Source organism: Astatotilapia calliptera, chromosome 2 (genome assembly GCF_900246225.1).
Source record: "Astatotilapia calliptera chromosome 2, fAstCal1.2, whole genome shotgun sequence".
Classification (NCBI taxonomy): domain Eukaryota; kingdom Metazoa; phylum Chordata; class Actinopteri; order Cichliformes; family Cichlidae; genus Astatotilapia; species Astatotilapia calliptera.
In genome coordinates this window covers 20,092,050-20,115,533 of record NC_039303.1, presented here as the reverse complement: position 1 = coordinate 20,115,533, position 23,484 = coordinate 20,092,050, and the positions used below count along the sequence as shown (strand labels likewise).

General features: G+C 42.5%; 1 protein-coding gene across 2 annotated transcripts in view; it reads right to left on the bottom strand.

The window, feature by feature from the left end:
- Positions 1-1,796: 1,796 nt before the first annotated feature.
- Positions 1,797-23,484, bottom strand: part of LOC113033118 (matrix-remodeling-associated protein 5) — a 29,832-nt gene continuing 8,144 nt past the window's right edge. For both annotated transcript variants that reach the window (XM_026186508.1, XM_026186517.1), the window contains 14 exons: positions 16,051-16,180; positions 15,166-15,404; positions 13,573-13,724; positions 10,299-13,355; positions 9,937-10,175; positions 8,889-9,171; positions 8,545-8,742; positions 7,903-8,421; positions 7,583-7,754; positions 6,986-7,252; positions 6,732-6,858; positions 6,339-6,419; positions 3,882-5,028; positions 1,797-3,131 (listed from right to left, as the gene is read on the bottom strand). In XM_026186508.1, coding sequence (XP_026042293.1) covers positions 2,578-3,131; positions 3,882-5,028; positions 6,339-6,419; positions 6,732-6,858; positions 6,986-7,252; positions 7,583-7,754; positions 7,903-8,421; positions 8,545-8,742; positions 8,889-9,171; positions 9,937-10,175; positions 10,299-13,355; positions 13,573-13,724; positions 15,166-15,404; positions 16,051-16,180 — 7,165 coding nt within the window. In that variant the 3' untranslated portion in view covers positions 1,797-2,577. The remainder of the gene's footprint in view (positions 3,132-3,881; positions 5,029-6,338; positions 6,420-6,731; positions 6,859-6,985; positions 7,253-7,582; positions 7,755-7,902; positions 8,422-8,544; positions 8,743-8,888; positions 9,172-9,936; positions 10,176-10,298; positions 13,356-13,572; positions 13,725-15,165; positions 15,405-16,050; positions 16,181-23,484) is intronic.

Sequence of the window (23,484 nt, the reverse complement as noted above, 5' to 3'; positions counted from 1 at the left end):
CCATTTTGAGATCTCATGCTGTCTGCGTACGGTGTCCATCTCCCACGCGTTTACATTAAAATCATCGTTTGACTCAACCCGGCCGGACCAGTGTTGTTATTTTGGTTTTCCTCTTGTATCCATCCCCAATATTTGAATCCATAACAAAAGTGACCCAGCAGGTCAGTAAGTGAGGGGAGTGTTCCAGAACGGGCCTTCAGACAAACTGGTGAAGACACTGGTAAACAGGAGACACAGACGTTAACAGAGAGAGTGATAACTTTCATAGGACTAACATAAAGGAACCTGAGGAGGCAGACAACCTGGAGGAGACTGGGTGCTTGAGCTTGCCTTTAAGTAAAAGCTGATGAGGTGGAGGTTGTTATCATGGCATCCTCTCCTGGTCTGAATACACTATTATGCCAAATACATTTGCTTTGCCACAAGGAGCTCTATAAACTCTGTGTAGGCTCCTCTTCTGTGACAGTTTATTCTAATTTCTTTTACTGTAAATTTTATTCGTGTGCTGTTCAACAATGCCAGAGCTGACAGACAAAAGAAAAGAGAAGACATTATAAAAAAGAGGGGAAAAGGGAGAAAAAATAAGAATAAAAGTTAAAGCAAACATTCATCATGACCGGTCATCAAGCGCTGCATCTTTAACAAGGTGAAAGTGAGTGTGTGTTTGTCATGAAACATACTTGGTGAGAAGCCACACCAGCCCCATTGTCAAGAGTAAGAGGTCATATGGATGCATGTGTTGCACCCTGCTTTTAAGATTAGGCTTTCCTTTTTGATAAAGCACACAGAGCTGGATCAGGTGGTCCTGAATCCTCCCTTAGTTACACTGCAGCAGGTGCAGGCTGCTGTGTGCTTGCTGTGATGCACTGATTGTTTCTTCTTCAGTCACCTTTTTTCACTCATTATATGTTTATACACCTCCCTGCATTTAATCAATGGTTATTATTAGTCTCTGGCTCTTTTTGTGCTGGTTTCCTCCTCTCACCCCCAAACTGGTCATGGCAGATGACCGTCCCTCCCTGAGCCTGGTTCTGCTGGAGTTTCCTTTCTTCCCACCATCGCCCACACTTGCTGATTGTTCTGATTGTTCCGATTGTTGGGGTTTTCTCTGTGTTCTTTGTATTATTGTTGTATCTTTACTTTATAATATAAAGCACCTTTCAGCAGCTGTTGTTGTGATTTGGTGCTTCATAAATAAAATTGAATTGAATTGAATTTAAATTGAATGTGCTGTATGAAGTGCAAGGGATGAACATGACTAATGGTCAGAATGAGGCGGGGAAGGTCTGGGCTCAAACCCAAGGATGACATAAACATCTACTCTGCTCATCCTGGACTCAGAGAGTTTCACAGACTCCAAAAATAACAACCAACCAGTGCTGGACTATGGCATGTGTGGAGGTTGCCCACTAACTGCAAGTAGTAATGGTGGTCAGATGGTCATAAAGAGGATCAGCGTGCAACACCTGCAACCTCTGGGTGACCACTTTTGATTGCAAGGTAATTGCACAGGTTTTCTGGTGGGATGAAACCTGTCTCCAAACAACTAAGTCCCACTTGAACTGACTATAATCAATCTCACACAGATTGGCGACTCCCACAACTCCCACAACGCATGTCTTTGATAGAGGAGTAAATTGCTTGCAAACTGGCAATATTGTTATATAGAAGAAGGGCTCTGTCATTCTGCATTTAAATCACCATCTGCAGCAAGTTCAACGCACAATGCAAACCCACAAAAAACAAACAGAGAAGAAAAGAACAATAAAAACAACAAAAAACAATAAAAACCTGGATATTTTATTACTAACTTATAAATTATGTACTTACATATTTTGTTAATAGTTCACAACCAGCTATGAACTACTCCTTCCCACCATTATGAACATGAATAAATGATATTGATACATACACTAAATTATTTGCTCAAACACACTGTAGTAATAAGAGGTAATTGAATCCTCATAGAAAAGAGACATTGAAAGCTTATCATGTATGGTACTTAGCAAACAAGCAGTTTAAGATCGCTCCACAGCTACGACTTACAGATGTCTGCAGTAAGCTCTACTCTTCTGTACCATGAACTGTTGAATCTTTATAAAAACACTTTAATCTGCCAAAAACAAAAAACTGCAATACTGTATGCAGATGGTGGGTACAGAAAGTAAAGCATGAAGGTGTGTCAGCTGACAGAACTTGCTGTTAAGTGGCAACAATTTTTTTAGGGAAGTAAAATTTAATAAACTATAATGTTATAAGGGTAACGTGAGATCACATCTATGGGAGTAATGCCGAGAAGATGTGCTTGCAACAGGACAAAAGACCTGTAGGGTCAGTAGGTATACTGAACAAAACGTCTGCAAAAAACAAACAAACAATCAAAAAACGTGATTTACGCTTCACAAATAATAAATGTTCATTTTCAAACTGCAGTGCGTGAAATCTCAAGCGAAGCCATTAGTCAACCAGCTTTAAATCTGCCTCGTCACTGACGATATATTCAAATCCTAATGGAAAAAAATCCTATCCAGACCACTGCTGTGAGATATTCTGAGTACAAATGATTGTTAAAGTAATTCAAACAACTTGTAAGTACGTCGATTTGAAATCTGTTCCGAGGGCATTTTTTGCGTTGCATTTGTAAATACCAGAGTTCATGAGCACAGGGTTCTGTATGACCAGACTGCCCTCCTCTGTCATATGAATTCCTCCCTGTACTGTGTACCGGCTGTGGGGAGCCAGTGTGGTGCGCCCAGGTAATGTCCATGAAATGTCTGGCTTGGGAATACCAGTTGCGACACACTTTAACATGACGGGCGATCCCCTGTACGCTCTGGTGATGGAAGTCATTGTACTTGTGATTTGTGGAGGGAACACCATCACAGTGACTGGGTAGGATAGTGCTGACGACCCGAAAGAGTTGGAAGCTTTACAAATGTATGTTCCTTTGTCAAAGGTAGCCATCTGCCTGAGCTGGAGCGTACCATTGGGAAAGAAAGATATTCGGCCAATAGTTTGAGGTTTGTCCAAAACAACACCATTGGGCAGGATCCATGTGATTGATGCCTGCGGCCAGCCATCCACAGTGCAAGGCAAGTTCAGATTGAGGCCATAAGTGATCTTCATCCCACCTGGAAAAAGTCAAATTGTAACAGTAAGATAATCTCTTGCTAAAATGATAGACAATAAATACAATGATACGGTAGAACTGAGATAACACAAACATGCGTTGACTCTTTGGCAGAACCTCTGAACACAAAAATTATACTTGGGTGCAGACCAAAACAACTAAAACCTTTAAGACCTGCGGTCCCCAACCTTTTTTGCGCCACGGACCGGTTTAATGGCAGACAATATTTTCATGGACCGGACTTTAAGATGCCGTGGATAAATAAAACAAAATAAATGATACGACCAAGACAAAAACTGTGGGATTTTGTAAATATAATAACTCTGCCCCTTAATACTCTCTGGTTGCTATGGTAACACGTAAATATTTCTTTCAAAATAAGACACAACTACAACACGGGAAAAGACCCAGGGAAACCGAGTTAACGATAAAAACCCTGAAAACCATAAATTGCACACCCGAGACTCTCGTGGCCCGGTACCAAACAACTCACGGCGCGGTACCGGTCCATGGCCCGGGGGTTGGGGACCGCTGGGGTCCCAGGTTCACCCAAGGGTTAAGAGGAAGTGCTCTTGGTCAAACAGACACATTTTGCAGTCGCTATTAAAAAGTGGGAAAATAATTAAAACTGGTCTTGGTCCAAAGACAGCGGGCATTACACAAATATATTTCTTTCTTTTTCACATATGAATGACACATAACAAAAGACATTTCTGTTACATTAATTTTGGATAAAAAAACACAAACATACCTGTAGATCCTCTGATCACTGGCTTCCTCCCAGCTTCCAGGGCATAACGTTTCTCTGCTTGTCCTGCAACATTTTTTGCTAGGCACCGATACACTCCTTTATCAGCTGGAACTGGTCGAGAGATCCGCAGAGTTCCATTGCCTAAATAATGGGTGAACCGCTGGAGTCTAGCACCAGGCATCAACAATGTGCCATTGGGTAGTATCCATGAAAACTCTGGGTTTGGCTTGCCACGGGCAGAGCACTCAAGAATCAGTTCCCCTCCATCTGGTTTTATTGGTAAGATCTCAATATTGGGAACAGAAAAAGTAGGTTTCTCTGCTAATGATGCTACATCAAATTCAACCAAAAGTGAGGCTTCACCCATGTTGTTTTTTGCTAGACACATATACCTCCCTTCATCTGTTTTCCTTATCCCCCTCAGCTCCAAGGTACCATTTTGATGGACTTGAAAGCGACCTCCGAGGTAGGGTGCTGGGAGTGAGAGGCCATAAGGAGTAACCCACCAGACTCTTGGTTCGGGTTTTCCTTCCACTCTACAATGCAGATGTGCTGTTTGGTACGATACACCCAAAACCTTGGTGGTACTCCTCCCTTTCACACCATTGATAAAGGGTTCCTGGGGCTCAGCTTCAACTTTTATGTTCTTTACATCATCACCAGCTGAATTTCGTGCCAAACATGTGTATATTCCTTCACTAGACAGTGTCACTTTCTTTACGAGTAACATTCCACCATCCATAATCTGAAATTTGTCGGATGATGCTGGTATGACATCCTTTTGTGGTGAGATCCATGTGATTCTAGGTGTAGGTTCACCAGTTGCCTCACAACTCAGTTTGGCTGATTCTCCCAGTTTTATCGTCACTAGTGATTGTGACTTGAATCTAATTTTCGGAGCATTTGGTCCCACTTTGACGCTTACTTTTCTTTCATCTTTTCCCAGTTTGTTCTTGGCATAACAAGTGTAGTCACCCTCATCTTTTTTGCCCATCTGCTGGAGAAGTAAAGTTCCATTGCCAAACATAACATGTCGGCGGTTACGAAGGCCGCTATCATCTGACTGAAGGGCGTTGTTGATTATTGTTCCATCTGGAAGACTCCAGAAAACTTCTGGATCGGGTAGGCCAGTTGCCACACAGTCCACCTAGAATGAAGGTAGGGGAGAGGCAAGTATACCAATGAATCCAAACAGCTGATCTATACAACTGGGTATGAAGAATTATGTATTATGGAAGAATCATGGTTAAAAGAAACATGAAGTCTGCTGTTTGAGTCATCAACCCATCCTGACCCTGCTCAATAACAGCTTGATAATCTTTCCATTGGTTTTATAAGTAGAACTAAATCATATAAAGGAAAAACTAGCACATAGTAAAGTGAACTGTTAGGTCACATTGTGCCTCAAAAAACCAAAAATACCTCATGACATCGATTGATTGGTTGCTCTGCTATACAAAGATGTTTTAAGACCAACATGAAAGTTGGTCTTAATATACTTATTAGTATAGATTCTGCTATGAGAGAAATAATACATATAAATAATTATTCATAATTATGAATATAATCATGAATAATTATTAATAATTAAATATAAAATAGGGCTGCCCACACAGGAAGCAACTAGCAATGATAGGGTGAGCCCATAGAAAGTCAATGATGTTCACAAAGTTCACTAGCAACTTGAAGTTGTCAGTCCTGAGTTAAACATTTCTCAACCTTAAGGTGAGGATACTGGTGATTGGCATATTACAATGTGGAAAATATTTCAGGTATTATCTAGGTGTTTGCTAGTGACTAACAATTAGCTACAAAGCAATTTGCAATGCATCCTGTGTGAATGTCTCCTTAGACTTTTCCACCATAGAATTAATGTAACATTAGCTGATATTCATCTATATGTTGCTAACAATGATTTAGATGTAGATTTGCGGCGACTCTTCACACTTATGGGAGAAGAGGACTCAAAGCATAACAGAGCACCAGATGCCTTAACTTTAGGAATCAAGTGTTCAGGGTTCTTTCCAGGGCAAACGTCCTGAAATTACTGTTTTGTTTTGGGTTTTTTTTTTTTGGGGGGGGGGGGGGGGGGGGGGTTGTTAGTCTTTTTGCCTGTCCCGTTTGGCTCTTTTGCCATCAGAATTATTGTCTAAAGGCGAAGAAAGATACCCAATGGATTTACTTTTTGTTTGTTTTTGTTTTTTGCCCTTTATCCCCGTCCCTCTTCCCCACTGTTTTTCTTTCCCTCTTTCTTTCTCCCCTTTCTTTCCCCCAGTCAAATCTGTCCCGTATTTAGCAAGTGAAAATGAAATAAAATAAACAATAAAAAAAGTGAATCAAATAGACCATTACGGCAAGGCTGGGATGGTCCATTTGGTAAAGTAAATTACTGTTTTTCTTGAGACAATGGACTCAATGACTTGGCATATACTAGAGTTATCACACACAGATACATACCTGGAAGTTTTCCCCAAAAGTGACCCTGGTCTGTGCCATCCTCACATGTTCGATTTTCGGAGGGGTCATTAACACCTCAACCTAATAAAACAAATGCATAAAGTATGTTATTGTAAATAACAGCAAACCTTGGTTCATATTTCTTATCAGTCAGCTACATATTGGTGAAAGTTATGAAAATCCACTTTTAGTATTCATCACTGACACAACAGCTGCTTTAGCTTTACTCAGCCCACATTAAAAAAACAAAACAGTGAGGACAGACCTCACCTTTAATGGAAGGCACAGTGTTTTCGAACATTAATAGTTATCAACAAGGAAGCGATACTAATGAGCTTCCAAGGAGTTGGCAACAAAATGAACTGGCCCCATATTGCTCTGACTTGTTATTACCTGGAAAAGCTCCATGTCCTCTCCATTGGGTCGCTGGAAGACACACAGATAACTTCCACCATCCAGCTCAGTTAACTGAAGAATCCTTAGGGTCCCATTACGGAAAACTTTAATTGGTCTCTCTGGACTGGAGGCAGATGGGGGAGAGAAAAGGCACTGAGATTAAAGCAGTCTGGTTTAAAGGCAACCCAAACATTTTGAGTAATCTCTTTGTTAGTGTTGTACTGGTTCACAAAATGGGACATTTCAGTTACCTGTATCGATGATCCAGGATCGTTTTGGATGGTAGTTGCCAGATGGTCCCTCTCGTGGAGTCAGTAGACTCCGGACAATGGAGGTAAACAGCAGAACCATACATAGCTGAGACGGTGTGTTGACGGGATGGGGTAGCATGCCGGTGTGTTGGAGGAATGGGAAGAGGAGGAGGAGGTTGGCGAGAGAAGGTAGATGAATCTGCTCTCACATCCAGCTGGATCGTTCTTTTGGCAATTCCCACAGTGTTACTGGCCAAACACTCATACCTGTGAGAGACTGATCACAGCTTAGTGACATCTTTTAAACAACTCAGCTGTCACAGAAGAACATAAGAACAACCATATTGGAATTTACTCATAAATCTGTGCTGCTTGGAACGCACGATTTTTAAAACCTGCTAATGGTTGATCAATAATGTTATTTTAAACAATCCTGTATGGAACATAAATAAGAAAACTGCATGCCAATCCCTATGTCACGGGAATTTAAAACAATTTATATGACTTATGAAAATAGGTAGAGCCAAGATAGCTGCATTCATACATACAATTATTTAATTATTTTGAAACTGTCTAAAAGAAATGGCCATCTCTTACCTCCCACCATCAGATGGCAGAACATTCTTGATGAACAGTGTCCCATTTGGGAAGACAAACAGCCTGCGTCCCAGAAACTGTGAGGGTTTGACTTGGACACCTGCTGAGAGCGTCCACTTGAGAGCAGGTGGTGGTTCACCCTTCACAGAGCAGTGAAGATAGACACTTCTGCCTGGTTGGATAGAGATTTATTGGTTTAGAAGGGTTGTGATTCTATGAACGTTTCAGCCATGTCTTTAAAAACACTTTCAATGTAGATGACAATATTTTTTTGTTGTGTGAATTCAAATTACTGGAAAATCTCTGCTTCTGTATCATACCTGGAGCAATGATCACATTATCCAGTGCTTCTTCGCTTATGCTTGGAGGCAGAGCTGCTATGTGCAGATGATAAGTAATTGTATCTGCACCTGCTGCATTGCTTGCGATACATTTATAGTTCCCTTTGCTGGAGAAATTAGCAGAATGAATGTGAAGGGTCCCATTCTGAAGCAGAGACATTGGAGAGAGGATAGTGGAAAGAGTCCCGGCATCACGAACAAATGTTTTGTCTGGGAGAATCCAGGAAATCTGGGCTGGTGGTTTGCCAGAGGCCAGGCAGTCCAGAAACACATTTTTTCCTAAGTAGACTGATATCTCTGTGGACTTGGGTGGTTGAATCTTGGGTGCTTCCGTTTGGACAGCTAAGGTGATGACCATCCGATCTGATCCAAACCTGTTCTGGGCTGTGCAAAGGTACTGTCCTCGATCCTGAAGCTGGATGTTTTTAATAACAAAAGTTCCATTTTTGAAGACTTCAAAGCGGGTACCGTGCTTGGTGTTAGCTGGGATAGTGGCACCTGAGGAGAGACCAAACCATAGAGACTTCAAAGAATTTCTGCTAGTAGAAAAAAAATAAATGGCAGACCTATTTAATACCAGACCAGAGCTGAAAGTCGAGCATATGGTAAATTGTGCCTTACCTGTTGAGACTTTCGTCCAAGCAACATTGGGTTCAGGATTCCCGGTTGCTTTGCACGGCAGGAGGACATCACTCTCTGCCAGCACTGACACGCTTGCTGTGGTAACTGTGGTAATGCGAGGTTTAGCCCCACCACCACCTTCAAACATCCATCGGAAAGGAGGTGCAGCTGTAGGACGGCGGGAGCTAATTCGTCCTGCTATTAAATTAATCAAAGCATCAGTATTATCAGAATTAATTTCTAAACAACATATAATATAATATAATATAATATAATATAATATAATATAATATAATATAATATAATATAATATAATATAATATAGCTCTTTCAAATGACCATACCTCCAACAGGCCACCAACCTTCATGCAAAGCCCCAGCAGTGGTGTGATGGTAGGGAAGAGGAGTCGGCATGAAACCAGAAAATGATGATGAAGGCTTAGCGGAGTTTGCAGGCTGAAGGTTGCTTGTGTAAGAAGCAGTAGGCACTGCTGGTTTGGGGGTGTAAGGTCTATGTTGGGATGGAAGGTTGGGTTTAGGCAGTAAGGGGGGTGGAGTATTGTAGTAACTAGGGAGGGGTTTGGGTGTAACCATTCTCCCCAGCTGAGCAATGCGATCAAGCTGTGCCTGGAAAAAACCAAGCATGATCCTTTGTTTTAATGTCAACATTTTTCAAATAAACATAATTTCTATTACAAGAAAGAAGCCAAACTGAGCTCAGATACTGAAAAAGTTTTTCATGAAACTTTATCATCCCACATGTGTGCTATTGGACTCAATACGCATTCAACTTCTAAATGAAATTTCCATTTAGCTTTGTTTTCAGTTTAAAAAAGTCAAATCTCGGATTTCAGTAGTTAATGCTTTATTTAAGAGCTAGTGCTAACTGTCTGTGTCTGTGGTGAATTTATTCACACAGATTTTATTTCCAACGGCCTGTTTGCTGCAGAAGACATTAGATTAAGCAATAGGAAGCATGAACCATACTCCCAGCCTACAAGCCTACGAGCCATATGATCATTACCCTGGGCTTAAAGAAGCAAAAAGCTCTTCAGCTTTGGAGTTTGGATGATCAAAGAAAAACCTCCTTAGACTGGTCAACAAAGGTAATCTCTGTAGGGAACGAACATTTTTCTTGATGGTAGATTATTTTATCTTGTGTAATACAACATAATGATGTGAAAAAAGACAATAGACCTGCAATACCTCACAACTTTGCAACAGATAGAGCATGGTACCATTTTTTGGTCTTCTAAGACAGTTATGCTATTTTTGTGAGGTTGTCCAATATGAGCATGTCTCTGCCAGACATTTTCTTATGAGTATTTACGTACAAAATTAGACAAAACAAACCATGTGAACTCTATACCAGCCCCAAGCCCCCCATTATACCTGTCTGTATCTGTTCCTCAGCCTGGTTAGAAACAGTTGGTCTTTTGTTTGGGTCATGCCATCCACATGATGATTCTGACGATGATGCTGGGATAGGTGGGTGTTTGAGTAAGTCAGTCTGATATTCCCTGCTCCTGAAACAGTGGGTGTGGGTTTGACTGTTTCAGCTGTAATTTCTGGTCTGTTGGTGACAAATGCGCCATGAGCCCATGGGTGCGGGAGAGCTGCAGGGTGTGACCCTAGGATGAGAACCATGAATTGCAATAAGGCTTAAAATTACAGAAAATAACAGAAAACTAATATTGTTGTGTGTTCAACCCACACTTTTTAGAAAGGAAATTATAGCATGCTACTTTATTTACCTTGATTTTGATGAGGTAAAGATCTTTGTCCTGGCCAGGAAGGGTACAGGGGATAATGATGATGACGATGATGGTGTAAAGACCAGCTAGAGGTTGGAGGGACTCTGGGAGGCTGGAAATGCCTGCCTGGATTCACATTAGTGTGCCTTCCTGTGTTTCTGTCTTGGTTTCCATATGTAACCCTCTGGGTGGTAGTTTGTCCTCTTCCCTGGTTGGTTTGATGAAGCCAGGGGTGAAGGGGCTCCATTATGGGGAAATTGCTCATTTGAGGCTTTACAGTTGGTTTGTGTATCCATTTGTCTTCTCTTTGTGTGCCCTCATCTCTGGTTCCACCTTTTGCTGAATGTGATGTAAAGATGTTGGAGGATGAAGACTTTGCGTACATTAGTGTTTTCTTCTCTGGTGAAGGTCGAGTGTAAAATCTCGGTTGTGTTGTTGACCTCAAGATATCTCGTGTATTGTAGCTCTCTGTAACCAACTTTTCTGTGTCTTTCTTTCTCCCTTCTGTTTCTATTTGATATTTCTCTTGCTCCTCCAATGCTTTTAGAAGCAGGTTTTTATTGTTGATGCCATTTCCTTGAGTTTGTTTTGTCATCTCTACTTTATTTATCTCGGGTTTCTTTAAGTGTACAACATCCTTCGTCTTTTCTTCAACAGGCTGTAAAGCTGAATTATTTATTTTAGGAGTGATGATTGTCTTTGGATTAGGTAAATGGTTTCTACCTGGCAAATGACCTACGTGGGGATTAGTCTCCTTAACTGATGGAAAGGGGGTAATGCTAATTGCAAGCTGCTGAGCTGTAATAAGGATTTCACTATTTAAATCTTCCTTAGCATCCAAACTGTCACCAGTTTTGTAATTATATTCATCATAGTACTCATCTTCCTCTGTCTGATACTCAGCAGATAAGGTTTCATAGCTTTCCACTGTGGTTGGAACAGTTGTTGCAGTTGTAGTAGTTGTAGTAGTGGTAGTTGTAATGGGCGTTGTTGTCATTGGAGTGGTGGTTGTTGTTGGGGGAAGAGTTGTTTGGGGTTTGTTTGATGAATGGTAGAGGGGGTTAAGATGTGGGTGGATTCTTCTCACTGGGGGTTTTCTACGTCTGTAAGGGCGCCTTCTTCTGTTTGAACCAGCAGAAACAAAGTCAACGTTTCTTCCTCCCTCTCCTAAGTGCTTATTTTCTGACTGTTCGACTGGGTGACGAACTCCAGAAGGAACTGTAGTCCTGGGAGAAGCAGTCTGAAGAATCTGACTTTCTAATGTTTCAGAGTGTTTTTTCACATCCTCCTTCTGGCCTGTGTTTGAATGTACCTCAGGATTAAGTTTCGCATTGATAGGAAAATCTGTCTGAGGTGTAGTGGTGTGATGTAAGTTGTAAGCAGCAGTATTAACCATAGTGGCAACTGCAGTTGTAGGCTTGGCTGTACTTGGCTGGATGATTACCGTGCTTGGCTCCTCAAGTGTCTGCTCAGTGGGCAGAGCAGCACCTGGTTTCGCATTAGCTTTTGCCAGTATCTCTGCCCAACGATTTGGATCCAACTCCTTAATGGATTTATTAGGTTTTCTCTTTGAATCTTTCATTCGTATCCTTTTCGAAAAACCGTTAGGATTCCTTTGCCTCGATCCTACCTTCTCAGGGAGTTGTGTAGAAAAAGGACGCACAATTTCTTGAAAATCTCCCCCTGAGCCTTCTCGTTCTTCCAAAGCAACTGTCAAGATAGGATGCTCTTTCTCAGTTTGTACTTTAGTCTTTTCAGAAGCCTTTTCTCCCCTGACTTCCACTATGTGAGTCAGCATGTCAGCTCCATACAGATTGGAGGCCAAGCAGCTATATTCCCCTGCATCTTCTAGCGTCAGTCTTCTTACAACCAACGTCCCATTCTCCATCACTTCTGCTCTTCTTGTCTGTTGTGTGGGGAGAAGAACTTGATTTCTGGGTAGATACCATATAGTGTGACTGGGATGAGCCGAGGTCACCTCACAAGGAAGAGAGAAAGTGTTCCCTCTCTCAACTGTAATTTTCTCACCATTGAAAGCTGTTGGACTCAGTGAGCGCTCTTTGATGGTTAGTCTCAAGGGCATCAAGTCCACACCGGCTTTAGTTCTGACAATACAGTGGTAGACACCGGAGTCAGACAGTGTGGCATTCAAAATCACAAGCTGCCCATTTTCAGAAATGTGTATTTTATCAGTTACATCCTCCACAACGGACAAATCTGGAAGCATCCACTCCATTTTCACCTGTGGATCAGATGCAATGACACTGCACTCTAAGTTAACCTTTGATCCTTCAAGAGCAGTCTGAACGCGTCCTGCTGTCCCTCTGCGAATTAGTGCCCAGGAAGACGCAAAGTCACTGTCATCTTCAGCCCTGTGGATGTTGATGTCCTTTGTAATTAAAGTAGTGAAATCCATCACCAGTTTCTTGGTCGTTGTCTGCTTTCTATTAAGCCTCAAAGTGACTCTGGGTTGAAGCAGCCATGAGGGTTCTGCTACCAAATACCCTTTTAGTTCTGTGAAATATGGAGAGTTCTCATTCACAGCTTGTGTGTACTGATAGGTTACTCCACTTGCATTTCCCCTCTGATGACCTCTCTCCAAAATTGCAGGGCTTTCGTAGTAATACGCAACCAGTTGCCACAGATTTTGCAATTTCTCTCGATCAATCTCGCATTCAATAGCAGTCACCAGTGATACATTGACAGATAAGTCCCTAGGTGAACGTGGATTTGCTGCCCACGTCATAGGTGAACTGTCTCCAGGATGGCGAACATCACATGCCACATGAGCACTGTTTCCATGGCTATCTGAGAGAACAATGGTCAAATGACCTAAAGGTTTTTCAAAGTCCCGAGTGTATGGAGTGTCAGGCTCTGCTTCTGATTCAGCCCACACTGGATTGTCCCACTTTTTGAGAGGGGAACGAAGAGCCGGTCGTTCACATGTAAGCTTGTCTGGAGTTAACCCGAGAAAAAGGGTCCCATTCAGGTGCTGAGGTGAGGAACACTGTGGGCATATGTCTTTGGATCCACGTTCCTTCTTACACTTTATTACTCCTGGAAGGATGTGAGGGGAAAAAGTTTGGAGGGAAAAGTAAGGCATTGAGGTAAAATAAGGGAAAATATAAGAGATGATAGGAAAACAAGGTGAAATAGTGAAATTACAATGAATTAGAGAAAGTGCATGTACCATAAAAAATATTTAATGATAATATGTTTCCAGGCTTTCAAAGTGCTCATGTGATGAAATAGGGCTAGGGTTATGCTTTCATACCTTCATGTGTGGAGCTCCATTCCATCAACCAGTGGAGCTGACAGTTGCAGGTCCAAGGATTACCATGTAACGAGAGGAGCTCAAGTCTGGGAGCTGTCTGCAGAGCTCCGGCAGGTAACTGCTCCAACAGATTGTCTGATAGATGTAAGTGTCTGAGACAAAAACATTTACACGGTGTCTTTGTTAAAGGGTCTTCAGAGTGATGGGGACTGGAAAGATTGTTGAGTACATTGGACATATTGAAAGGAAACACATGTATTACATTACCTGTGTATCCAATCCTATCCTAGATCCACAATGCAAGAATTTTAGGAACTATCGAAACTCTTTAAACACTGTTTTCGGGGGCCTGTTTAGCTTCTGTTTGAAGGTTGCTACACTAAGAGAAATTTCTGAGCAACACATATGTGATTGGTCTGAGAGTAAGCATACATTAACTGAAACAATCATTTTGGGGGCTATTATCAGTTGCACTGGGAGCTAAAGGCCTCTAAAAAGTGTCTTCTTATATTCAACACATAAAAACACAGAAAATGTCACTTGTAATCAGACATTATGTTGCTTAAACTAAAACAGTACATCTCTCTGCCTACTTCAGGATTACGCAATCCAAAACACACGACAAAAACACAGCTCCAGTTTGTTAAGGCATGAGTCTGGGTTTGCTCTTACAACCATCAGCTGGCTAATATGGGACATTAGCATTTCTATTGGCGGCACCATGCAAACCAAAAAATAAAAAAATAAAAAAATAGGATGGCAGTCTCCTTACAATCAGGTGAAATCTGCTGGTTGCCTGGTGATTTCATTGGATTTTTTGATATTTAGCAGCCAGTTTTCAGTAGCTGTGGTGACCAACATGTCTGACCGACCACTTTTAATGGAAGGTGACTGCACGGGTCATCTGTTAGAAGCGACCTAACTCAAGATTTCTGAACACCTAAATCCACCTAAATATGTCACTACTTCTGGAAGAATTTCAGTTTTAGATCAATATGGTTCCAGTTCCAGCCTTTGAATTCAAGTTGATGTAAATTTCTGCAAATGCAGATGGTCATTTGTTTTTATTTATTTATTTTAAAATTATATTTACATCTAATCACTATATTATCAGAAACAGACTGCATGGAATTACAAACTCAAGTCCATTACAGTACAAACTGATAGCAGACCGACTCCATTAATTTTCATTTCATTGCCATCTTGAGGCATCATGATGACAGCAGCTGACTTAAACTGGTTACAGACCCGGTCTTCATGGCAACCATTTAATAGGCAACAAGATAGCAAATTCATTACACATGGTTGTAATAATTTCCTTTGTGCTGTGGTGCCTTGTAGCATAAGTATGCAGTGCTCAAAGGAGAACCGCACAGAGTTTACGTTTGTTTGTCAGGTTCTTTGAGCCATTCTAGTTTCTAAATGAATGCCAGGGCACAAGGTTTCCTAGTATAGAGCTACACTGTGAACCATATTTTGAACGGCTTGGCTTACTTGCGTATATTTACTTCCAATCAAAATAATGTAAATAGATAATTAGGTACAAACTCAATAACCTCAAGTTAGTTTCAGATAAATTTCTCGATGTCTTACTTGAGTCCTGAGGTCCAAAAGTGTCCTAGTACTGACACTGTTATGAAGGTATGCGGGTGGACCTCTTTGAGAAGGTTCCCCTCCAGCTGCAGGAGTTTTAGGGAGGTCAGGCCAGAAAAGGAGTATGGCTCTATAAAGTCTATAAGGTTGTGGTCCAAATGGAGACGAATCAAACTGACAAGACCCTCGAACAAACCAGGATTTATTGACGTTAGCTTGTTGTAACTCAGCTTCAAGATCTGTAAAATAGTGAATGACAGAACTATGAAAAGACAGAAAGACATTTTCAAAGATAGCTGCAGTCTTTAGTTGGCCTGTGATGTTGCTACGGCACAAGAGTAATCAGGCAGTTGCAGTTGAGCCTCATTCCACCTGTCTAATGTGCAGTAATAAAGTCCAGAGTCTCTCATTTTTAATTCTGATGTAATTGCATGGATCACTGGTGTGTTTAAAAAGCTAATTTAGGCGTTGATCAGATCCATCTGGACCCAACAGGACTCATTGCAACTTTAGTCAAGCAATCAAAGAACAGCTAATTACTGGCTTATATGTGGTTTACACAGGAGAAGATTGAACTCTGTGCATACACTGTATGCCATTAGTGTTCGTTTCTTTTACACTTATCATTTCTTCATTGTAATCTGTGTTTCCATAAAAAACATTTAATGTCACTGGTAGAAAGAGAAAAACCATCTGATCTACAGAGTGTGATGCAGAAGTAAACTTGGCTGTTGAATGAAATTTCCACTTATGACCTAATCAAGTTTGAGTCCAGTGAGTTTTGACTTTTTATTTTGATAAAAGCAGCAGTTCCTTCTGTTTATACCAACTGTAATAAACAGGGTCAAGATATGAATGTGATGTATACAAAGAGACAAACTGTACCTGTAGTGATCTCAGGCTGTAAAAAGCTCCAGGATGAACCATGTTAATGTCGTTGCCATGCAACATGAGCATTTCTAGCTGCCGCAGTGACCTGAATTCAGACCCCTCCACCTCCGTCAGGCTGTTATATCTGTTAGAGAAAACAAACAGGACCAGGTACTGTTATGGCATAAGGCGAAGAAGGCAACAATATTCAGCAATCTATGTGTGTAAATGTGACCTTTCAGATAAAAGGAAAATGCTTGAAGGACTGACAAGTGGAAAGAATGAAGGGTGACAGAGAGTGTTCAGACAGACTTTGACCCTTAAAGCTTTCCTATTTTTAAATCAGAGGAAACGCATGTGCAGATTCAAGTGATTTATCTTCTTTACAAAGAAGATCTAAAACAGCACCAATGTGGAACAGGAAGTAGCCTAACATGTTCAGAAAGTAGGCGCAGTTTTCTAAGATATTATTTCTATTATTTCTAACAGTTCCAGAGTAAAAAAAAAAAAAAAGACAAAATGATCATGATATGTCAGCATTTCCAGTAACTGGTTATGAACTTTTCATATAGCTTTGCCATGCAAAACCACTCTGCAAACCTCCTCAAAACCTCTTCTGGCATCAACATCAACACAAAAACTGAGCTGGTGCTTCATGGCTCCTTTAAGTGTAGCGTGTATGTGGCCATGCACTTTTGTCCATACATTCATTCATGTCAACATTTATCAGAAACAGCTACATCCTCAGCCCCACATCGACTATACGAGTCTCAAGTATGTTAGACTACTTGGTGTTTAGAAGTCAGCCTCCATCTCCTTACAGCTTTAAATCCCCATGTGCTACAGCAGTCCCCTGTGCTGTAGGCGGTCCATACCATCCTCCAGGCTATTTACTGAACAGTTCCTTTGAAAGACAGTGGAAACCCGCAGTTTTCTTTTGAATTCAAACTGCATGTCTCTAAACCTACACTAAAGGAAACAGGCCCAAGAGTCTAAATAAAACACCCAAACATGTCTGGTGTGAACATTTAGAGTTAAAATCCCTCCACCCTATTTTCAGGGTGGTCCCGTCATCGGAAGTTTTAAATCTGTTTGTTCCCTAAAGGCTCGTGGTCCCCTTCCAAATGTATTGTCTGTGCAGTGTCCTGCCGAAATTCCCTTTGTTCCTAATACTATAGACGCCGCCGCCACACACAAAGTCATCAGGAGTCAATATGGAATCATAAGCCTTCGCTCTCGCATCGTAGCCCTGAGTGTTTCTTGGCTTCACTTTGGAGAGCTGTAGCTGTAGGAACACTCATGTCCGATTTAGTCTGAGTGAACGTTAAACAAACGCTGCCATGCAAGCGTCCGAGTACATCTTATAATGTCTGACTGAGCCCGTGTAAGAAAAGCACAAGTCATTTGTCCTCTGAACTTTTACAATCAACAAGTGAAAGACATGTGGCCTCTATGCTCTACCCAGGCAGCTCCTAAAATGGTCTCTTAAACTAAATGGAGTTTATTTTCCAATGGGACAGTTTGCATCTTTGTCCGATGGTGACAACAGTTCAGACAAATGACTGTAGACATTATTGTCAAGAGTTCAGGTGTAAGCATGGCTGCTGGTCGTACTAAGCTTCCTAGTGAAACATCAAACACGTAGTGGTTAAAGCCTTGATTAAACTACGAGTCCCCTAGGGTCCACTTTACTCTATGGAACATATATTTCATCATCAGACAGTAAACACCTGTGATGTAATCCAACGTGCACCGCCGTAGAAATGTAAGTACACATCAGTGCAGTCCAGAGCTGTTGAGATCAAGTCCACCTGGGCACAGGGACCTCGGGAGGAAAGGACTGTTGCAGAAACAACACACTCTTCACTAGCAGAGACAGTGCCAACGCTTTCAGGCAGAACGCACAACAATTTTTGGTCCGTTCGCTCCAGCTAGCGGTCAGCGCAGTGCATGCCGTTCCCTATGTGAAAGGGTCTTAAATCAGGCCTTCACATATGCATCAAGTATGCATATCCCACCCAGTGGCAGACTTCAAAGAAGTATAAGAGGAATGACTGAATGAATTAATCAACAGAGGAGAATAATTGAGGCATGACTAATAAAATAATCACCATTTAAAGAAGATAAACAGGATTTTTGGGAACTTCAGAAATGCTGGGTTCATTTCAGATGGACATACAGCAGATGAAAAAAGCCTTTTTAATTTTAGTTGTTGACTAGCAGCTTATAAAACTAAGCTAACATGAGCCTCAGAAGGTCCGATACTCTGTAGAAAACTGTTTTTATTCTTTCCAGCGTTTTTTTTTCTTTTTAATGGCTTGATGGCTACGTACATGATGTAACCTTTGCTTTAAATTATAGGCAAACACAGGTGTTACCAATCACATTAACAAGGTTAAGTCCATTTCTAAGCCTTAATTAATGTGATTTATAATACCTGTGTTTACCTACGATTCTCTGTCAAAACAGAAAACATGGAAACCTACAAACTGCCTTGGTGTACATACAGCTCTTACACCCAGGAGTAGGGATGGGTACCGGTAGGTTCTGACATAAACGGTAGTAACCAGACTGAAAAACAGCGCACATTTCGGTGCTTTATTTCGGTGCTTTTTTTTCCCTGAGCTGTGATACACTTTAGATTCTAGCCAATCATTTTACATTTCCGAGGATAGTAGGCGGGTCCAGGTACGTACGTTCTTTTAGAGCAGAGCTACAGATTAAAAATGACCAAGGCAAATCAAAAGTCTGGCTGTACTTCACAGCAAAAGATGCAAACTCAGCAGCAACAAGTGCTTTAAGCTGATACTGTGATACTGTCAAAGGAGGTAACACCTCAAATCCGATGAAACACCTGGCGACGCATAGACCGTGCACATCTACTGTGGGTGTGGTGCCTGTTATCGGACCTGGAGTTAGCAACATCCCCCAAAAACCCGAAGACGAGAGTCCTGGCCCCTAGCCCTGCCAGTGTAGCAGAAATGATGACGGATGATGATGCAGCAGCAGCCGTTGCTTAATGTTGTTCGTGTGTAATTTATGCTGAGTAGGCTAACCACGTTATTACATTAATGCATGTAAGGTGAACTAGCAAACACCGTCGTAGTTACATGCGGCTGTCTTCTTGTTTGATGGCAGATACTCCCTTCACCCTGGCCAAAAAGGCTAAAATGACCAAAGAAAAAGTGGAAAACAGCTAAACATGAGAGGTTTTTGGACAAAGTTTGTGTTTTTTTCCATTGTTTAAGCACTGCTTCCAGCCAAGAGTGATACCATATATGCCCCATAGCTGCAGAAAAGGCTAACATTGTTATCTTTTTACAAAAAAAGAGCTGAACATGAGAGGTTTTTGGACCAATTTTGTGTTCTCCATTCTTTAAGCACCGGTTTGAGCACCGTTTCAAAAGTACCGGTTTGGTACTGGTATCGGATAAAACCTAAATGATACCCATCCCTACCCAGGAGTGATTCACAGGAGCTGAAGTTTGCTCTCTGCTTGTTTAATTTCAGAGCAGATAAAGTACAGATGGTTCCAGCATCTCTGCTGTGCTACAGTTGAATCAGGTAAGATTTTCCTGGACACTTTTGATTGCACTTTGTACAACATTATATTATGTGCAATATTGTTGCAGATGTGAAAATGTTTTTGCTGAAGGGTGTAACTTCATGTTAATTTTTTATTTGTCTTGCTCTAATTCATTCAGTAACTGTCCCTGCAGTGTAAAACCTGCATTATGCTTTGATTCAGCTGCAGCGGCGTGATAGCTTTTCACACAGAACAGGAGCCCATATGGAAACTGTTTGCCTCCTGTGAACTGCAGGTTGGCACTGCATGGTGCTTAGTGGACCACATACCCCCTGAAGTACTTATATTAGGATGCATATAATGAGTTAAAGTATCATAAATAGAATAATCTATGAAAAAGTAAGTAAACTACACTCGTGAAATGCAGTGAAAGGTTTTTCCCAAAACAGAGCCTCACACCCAAACCCCTCCTGTGGACAGTAGTGTTGTTTGCCAAGCAGTTTGATAGATGGATATGTATTGTTTGGAGCCAAGATAATTATACAAGGCTGTGTGTTACATACAAAACAGTGGCTGGTGATTTTTTTTCCTACTGTGCTGGAGGGCAGTGAAAGCTCTATCCATAATTCCCACATGGAAGCTATTAGGAGATTTACTCTAGTACCACATGCTGGTGCTAAGCCCTTATCTTCTGGGCTTAAGGCAAATGTTGTCATATTAAATGCACCAGGGCCACTTGCTGCCTGGGGTTTCTTTAGTTGATATGGCAGGTTGATAAGATGCATGGCAAGCAATAATCCTTCTTCTTGATTGTAATCTCTCTTTAAATTCAAATTCAAATTCAAATTTTATTTGTCGCACACACACAACCATACACAGTATGACATGGGGGTGAAATGCTTGTAGCTGTACAATGCCCGACCATTAAATGACAGAAGAAAAGTTTTACAATATTTACAATTTACTACAAAAATTTACAAATTAACTTAGGAATTTACAGTAAAGAATGTGAAAATAGCAGAAGATATTATAAAGATAAGGATTATAAATTATAGGAATTATAGGATTATAGGAAATGTGTGGTGGTGCGTGTGGTGACGTGTGTGAGAGTCCAGTCTTATAGTGACGTGTTTGGGAGAGTCCAGTCCTACACCTTGTTCAGGGCCCGAATAGCCTGGGGGAAGAAGCTCCTCCTCATCCTCTCTGTTTTGGCCTTAAGGGAGCAGAAGCGCTTCCCAGACCTCAACAGTGAGAAGAGTCCATTGTTGGGATGGGAGAGGTCCATCATAATCTTCCTAGCTTTGGACTTGCACCGCTTGGTGTAGATGGACAGCAGGTCAGGGAGCTCTGATTGAATGATGCGTTCTGCCGAGCGCACCACCCTTTGCAGATCTCGTCTGTCCTGCTTGGTGCTGTTCCCAAACCAGGTGCAGATGTTTGCCGTCAGGATGCTCTCGATGGTGCAGGAGTAGAAGTTCTTGAGCACCTTCAGTGGCAGATGGAAGTCTCTAAGTCTTCTGAGGAAGAAGAGACGCTGACGGGCTTTCTTAACCAGGGTGTTGATGTGGCAGGACCATGACAGGTCCTGAGTGATGTGGACACCCAGGTATCGGAAACTGTCCACTCTCTCCACTGGCGTGCCACTGATGATGAGGGGTTTGTAATTCCTCGCCTGCTTTGTAGTGAAGTCTACGATCAGCTCCTTAGTCTTGCTGACGTTTAGGAGGAGGTTATTCTCCTGGCACCAGGTCTCCAGGTTCCTAATCTCCTCCAGGTAGGCCATCTCGATGTTGTCAGAGATCAGGCCCACAACAGCAGTGTTGTCAGCAAACTTGACAATGGAGGTGGTGTCGGATGTGGCTACACAGTCATAAGTGTACAGTGAGTACAGCAGGGGGCTTAAAACACAGCCCTGAGGCACTCCAGTGCTGAGTGAGATGGAGGGGGAGACTTGTTTTCCCACCCTCATTGATTGGGGTCTGACTGTGAGGAAGTTGAGGATCCACTGACACAGTGATGAGCTGAGTCCTAGATCCGTCAACTTGGTGAAAAGCTTAGAGGGAATTATTGTGTTGAATGCTGAACTGTAGTCCACGAACAGCATCCTAACATAATTCCCTCTGCCAGTGTCCAGGTGACTCGGGGATGTGTGGAGCAGGTGAGCTATGGCATCGTCTGTGGAACGATTAGTCCGGTAAGCAAACTGAAGTGAGTCGATGGTGGGAGGAAGTGAAGAAGTGATGTGATCTCTCATCAGTCTTTCAAAACACTTCATCACAGTTGAAGTCAGTGCTACTGGACGGTAGTCATTGCGGCAAGCGGGCTGTTGTTTCTTTGGAACAGGGACAATAATGGACCGTTTGAAGCACGTGGGAACCACAGCTTGGGCCAGGGAGAGGTTGAAGATCTCCGTGAACACCGGTGCTAGTTGATCAGCGCAGGCTCTAAGGACCCGGCCAGGGATTGCATCTGGTCCTGCTGCCTTCCTGGTGTTCACCCTCCTGAAGGTGTTCCTCACGGCATGCTCTGTGATGACGAATGCATTTTCTTCACTGGTGCACTCCGAGCGCGCGCAGCCGTTTGTTGTTTTAATTGCTGCGGCGTCGAAGCGAGCATAAAACGTGTTCAGCTCATCAGCCAGTGAAGCATCTGCATTCATCATTGAAGAAGCTGGTCGTTTATAGTCCGTTATAGTCCGCAGTCCTTTCCACAGGCTCCTAGAGTCGCACTGTCGTAGCTGTGACTCTAGTTTTTCCCTGTAGCTCCGCTTTGCCTTTCGGACCATATTACCGGAGACAAGCCCTTCATTGTAGGCAGCGGTGCGTCGCGGATGTTTTTATCTACCCACGGCTTCTGGTTGGGAAACGTTCGGATGATAGTTCTTTCTGCTGTGTCGTCCGCTAGTTTCCCAATAAATCCCACAACCGCTTCCGTAAACATGTTGATGTCATCAGAGCTGCGCCGAAACATGTCCCAGTCTGCGTCATCCAGTGCGTCCTGCAGCGCGGCCACCGATTGGTCCGTCCAGCGAGCGACCTCCCTCCTGATTGGTGGATGCTGCTTTATCCTTTGTTTGTAAGCAGGTATGAGGAAGATGGCGGAATGATCCGTTTTTCCAAATGCCGGCAGGGGCTGAGCCTTGTAACAGTTCTTGAACGGGGTGTAGCAGTGGTCTAATGTCCTCGTGCCCCGGGTGGGGCAGTTGATGTGCTGGTGAAGGTTGTGAAATGTCCGTTTGAGATTCACTCTGTTAAAATCTCCCATAACAATGAGTGCGGCATCTTGGTGAAGTGTTTGCTGATGTGTGAGAGCCTCATGTAGCTCACATAAGGCAGTGTCCGAGTCCGCGTGAGGCGGAATGTAAACAGCGCAGGCAATGACCGCAGTGAAAGGGCGACACTTAACGATCAATAGCTCCAGATTGGGCGAGCAAGAGCGTGTGAGTGGGGAGATGTTTGTGCTGTCGCACCATCTGTTGTTCACCATCAAACATACTCCACCACCTCTTTTCTTCCCCGACTCCATTGTCCTGTCCATGCGGTAAACTGAAAAGAACCCCGTCGGCTGCACGGCGTGGTCTGGTATCGCTGGGTTCAGCCAAGTCTCGGTAAAGCAGAGGAGGTTGCAGTCCCGAATGTCTCTCTGGAACTTGATTCTGGCTCTGAGGTCATCAAGCTTGTTCTCGATGGATTGAACATTGGCTAGCAGGATACTGGGCATGGGTGCGCGGTGTGCGCGAGCCCGTAGCCTGTTCCTGATGCTGGCTCTTTTACCTCGAGGCCGTTGCTTAGGGTCGCGTCCTTTGTTCTCTCTCAGGATCTCCTTTGGCCAGGTTGGGTCCGGAGTTAAACATGGTGAAATGTTCGTGTATTGCAAACCAATAGAAACCAAAGTGTCTCTACTGTAGCGGATTTGTGTGTTTT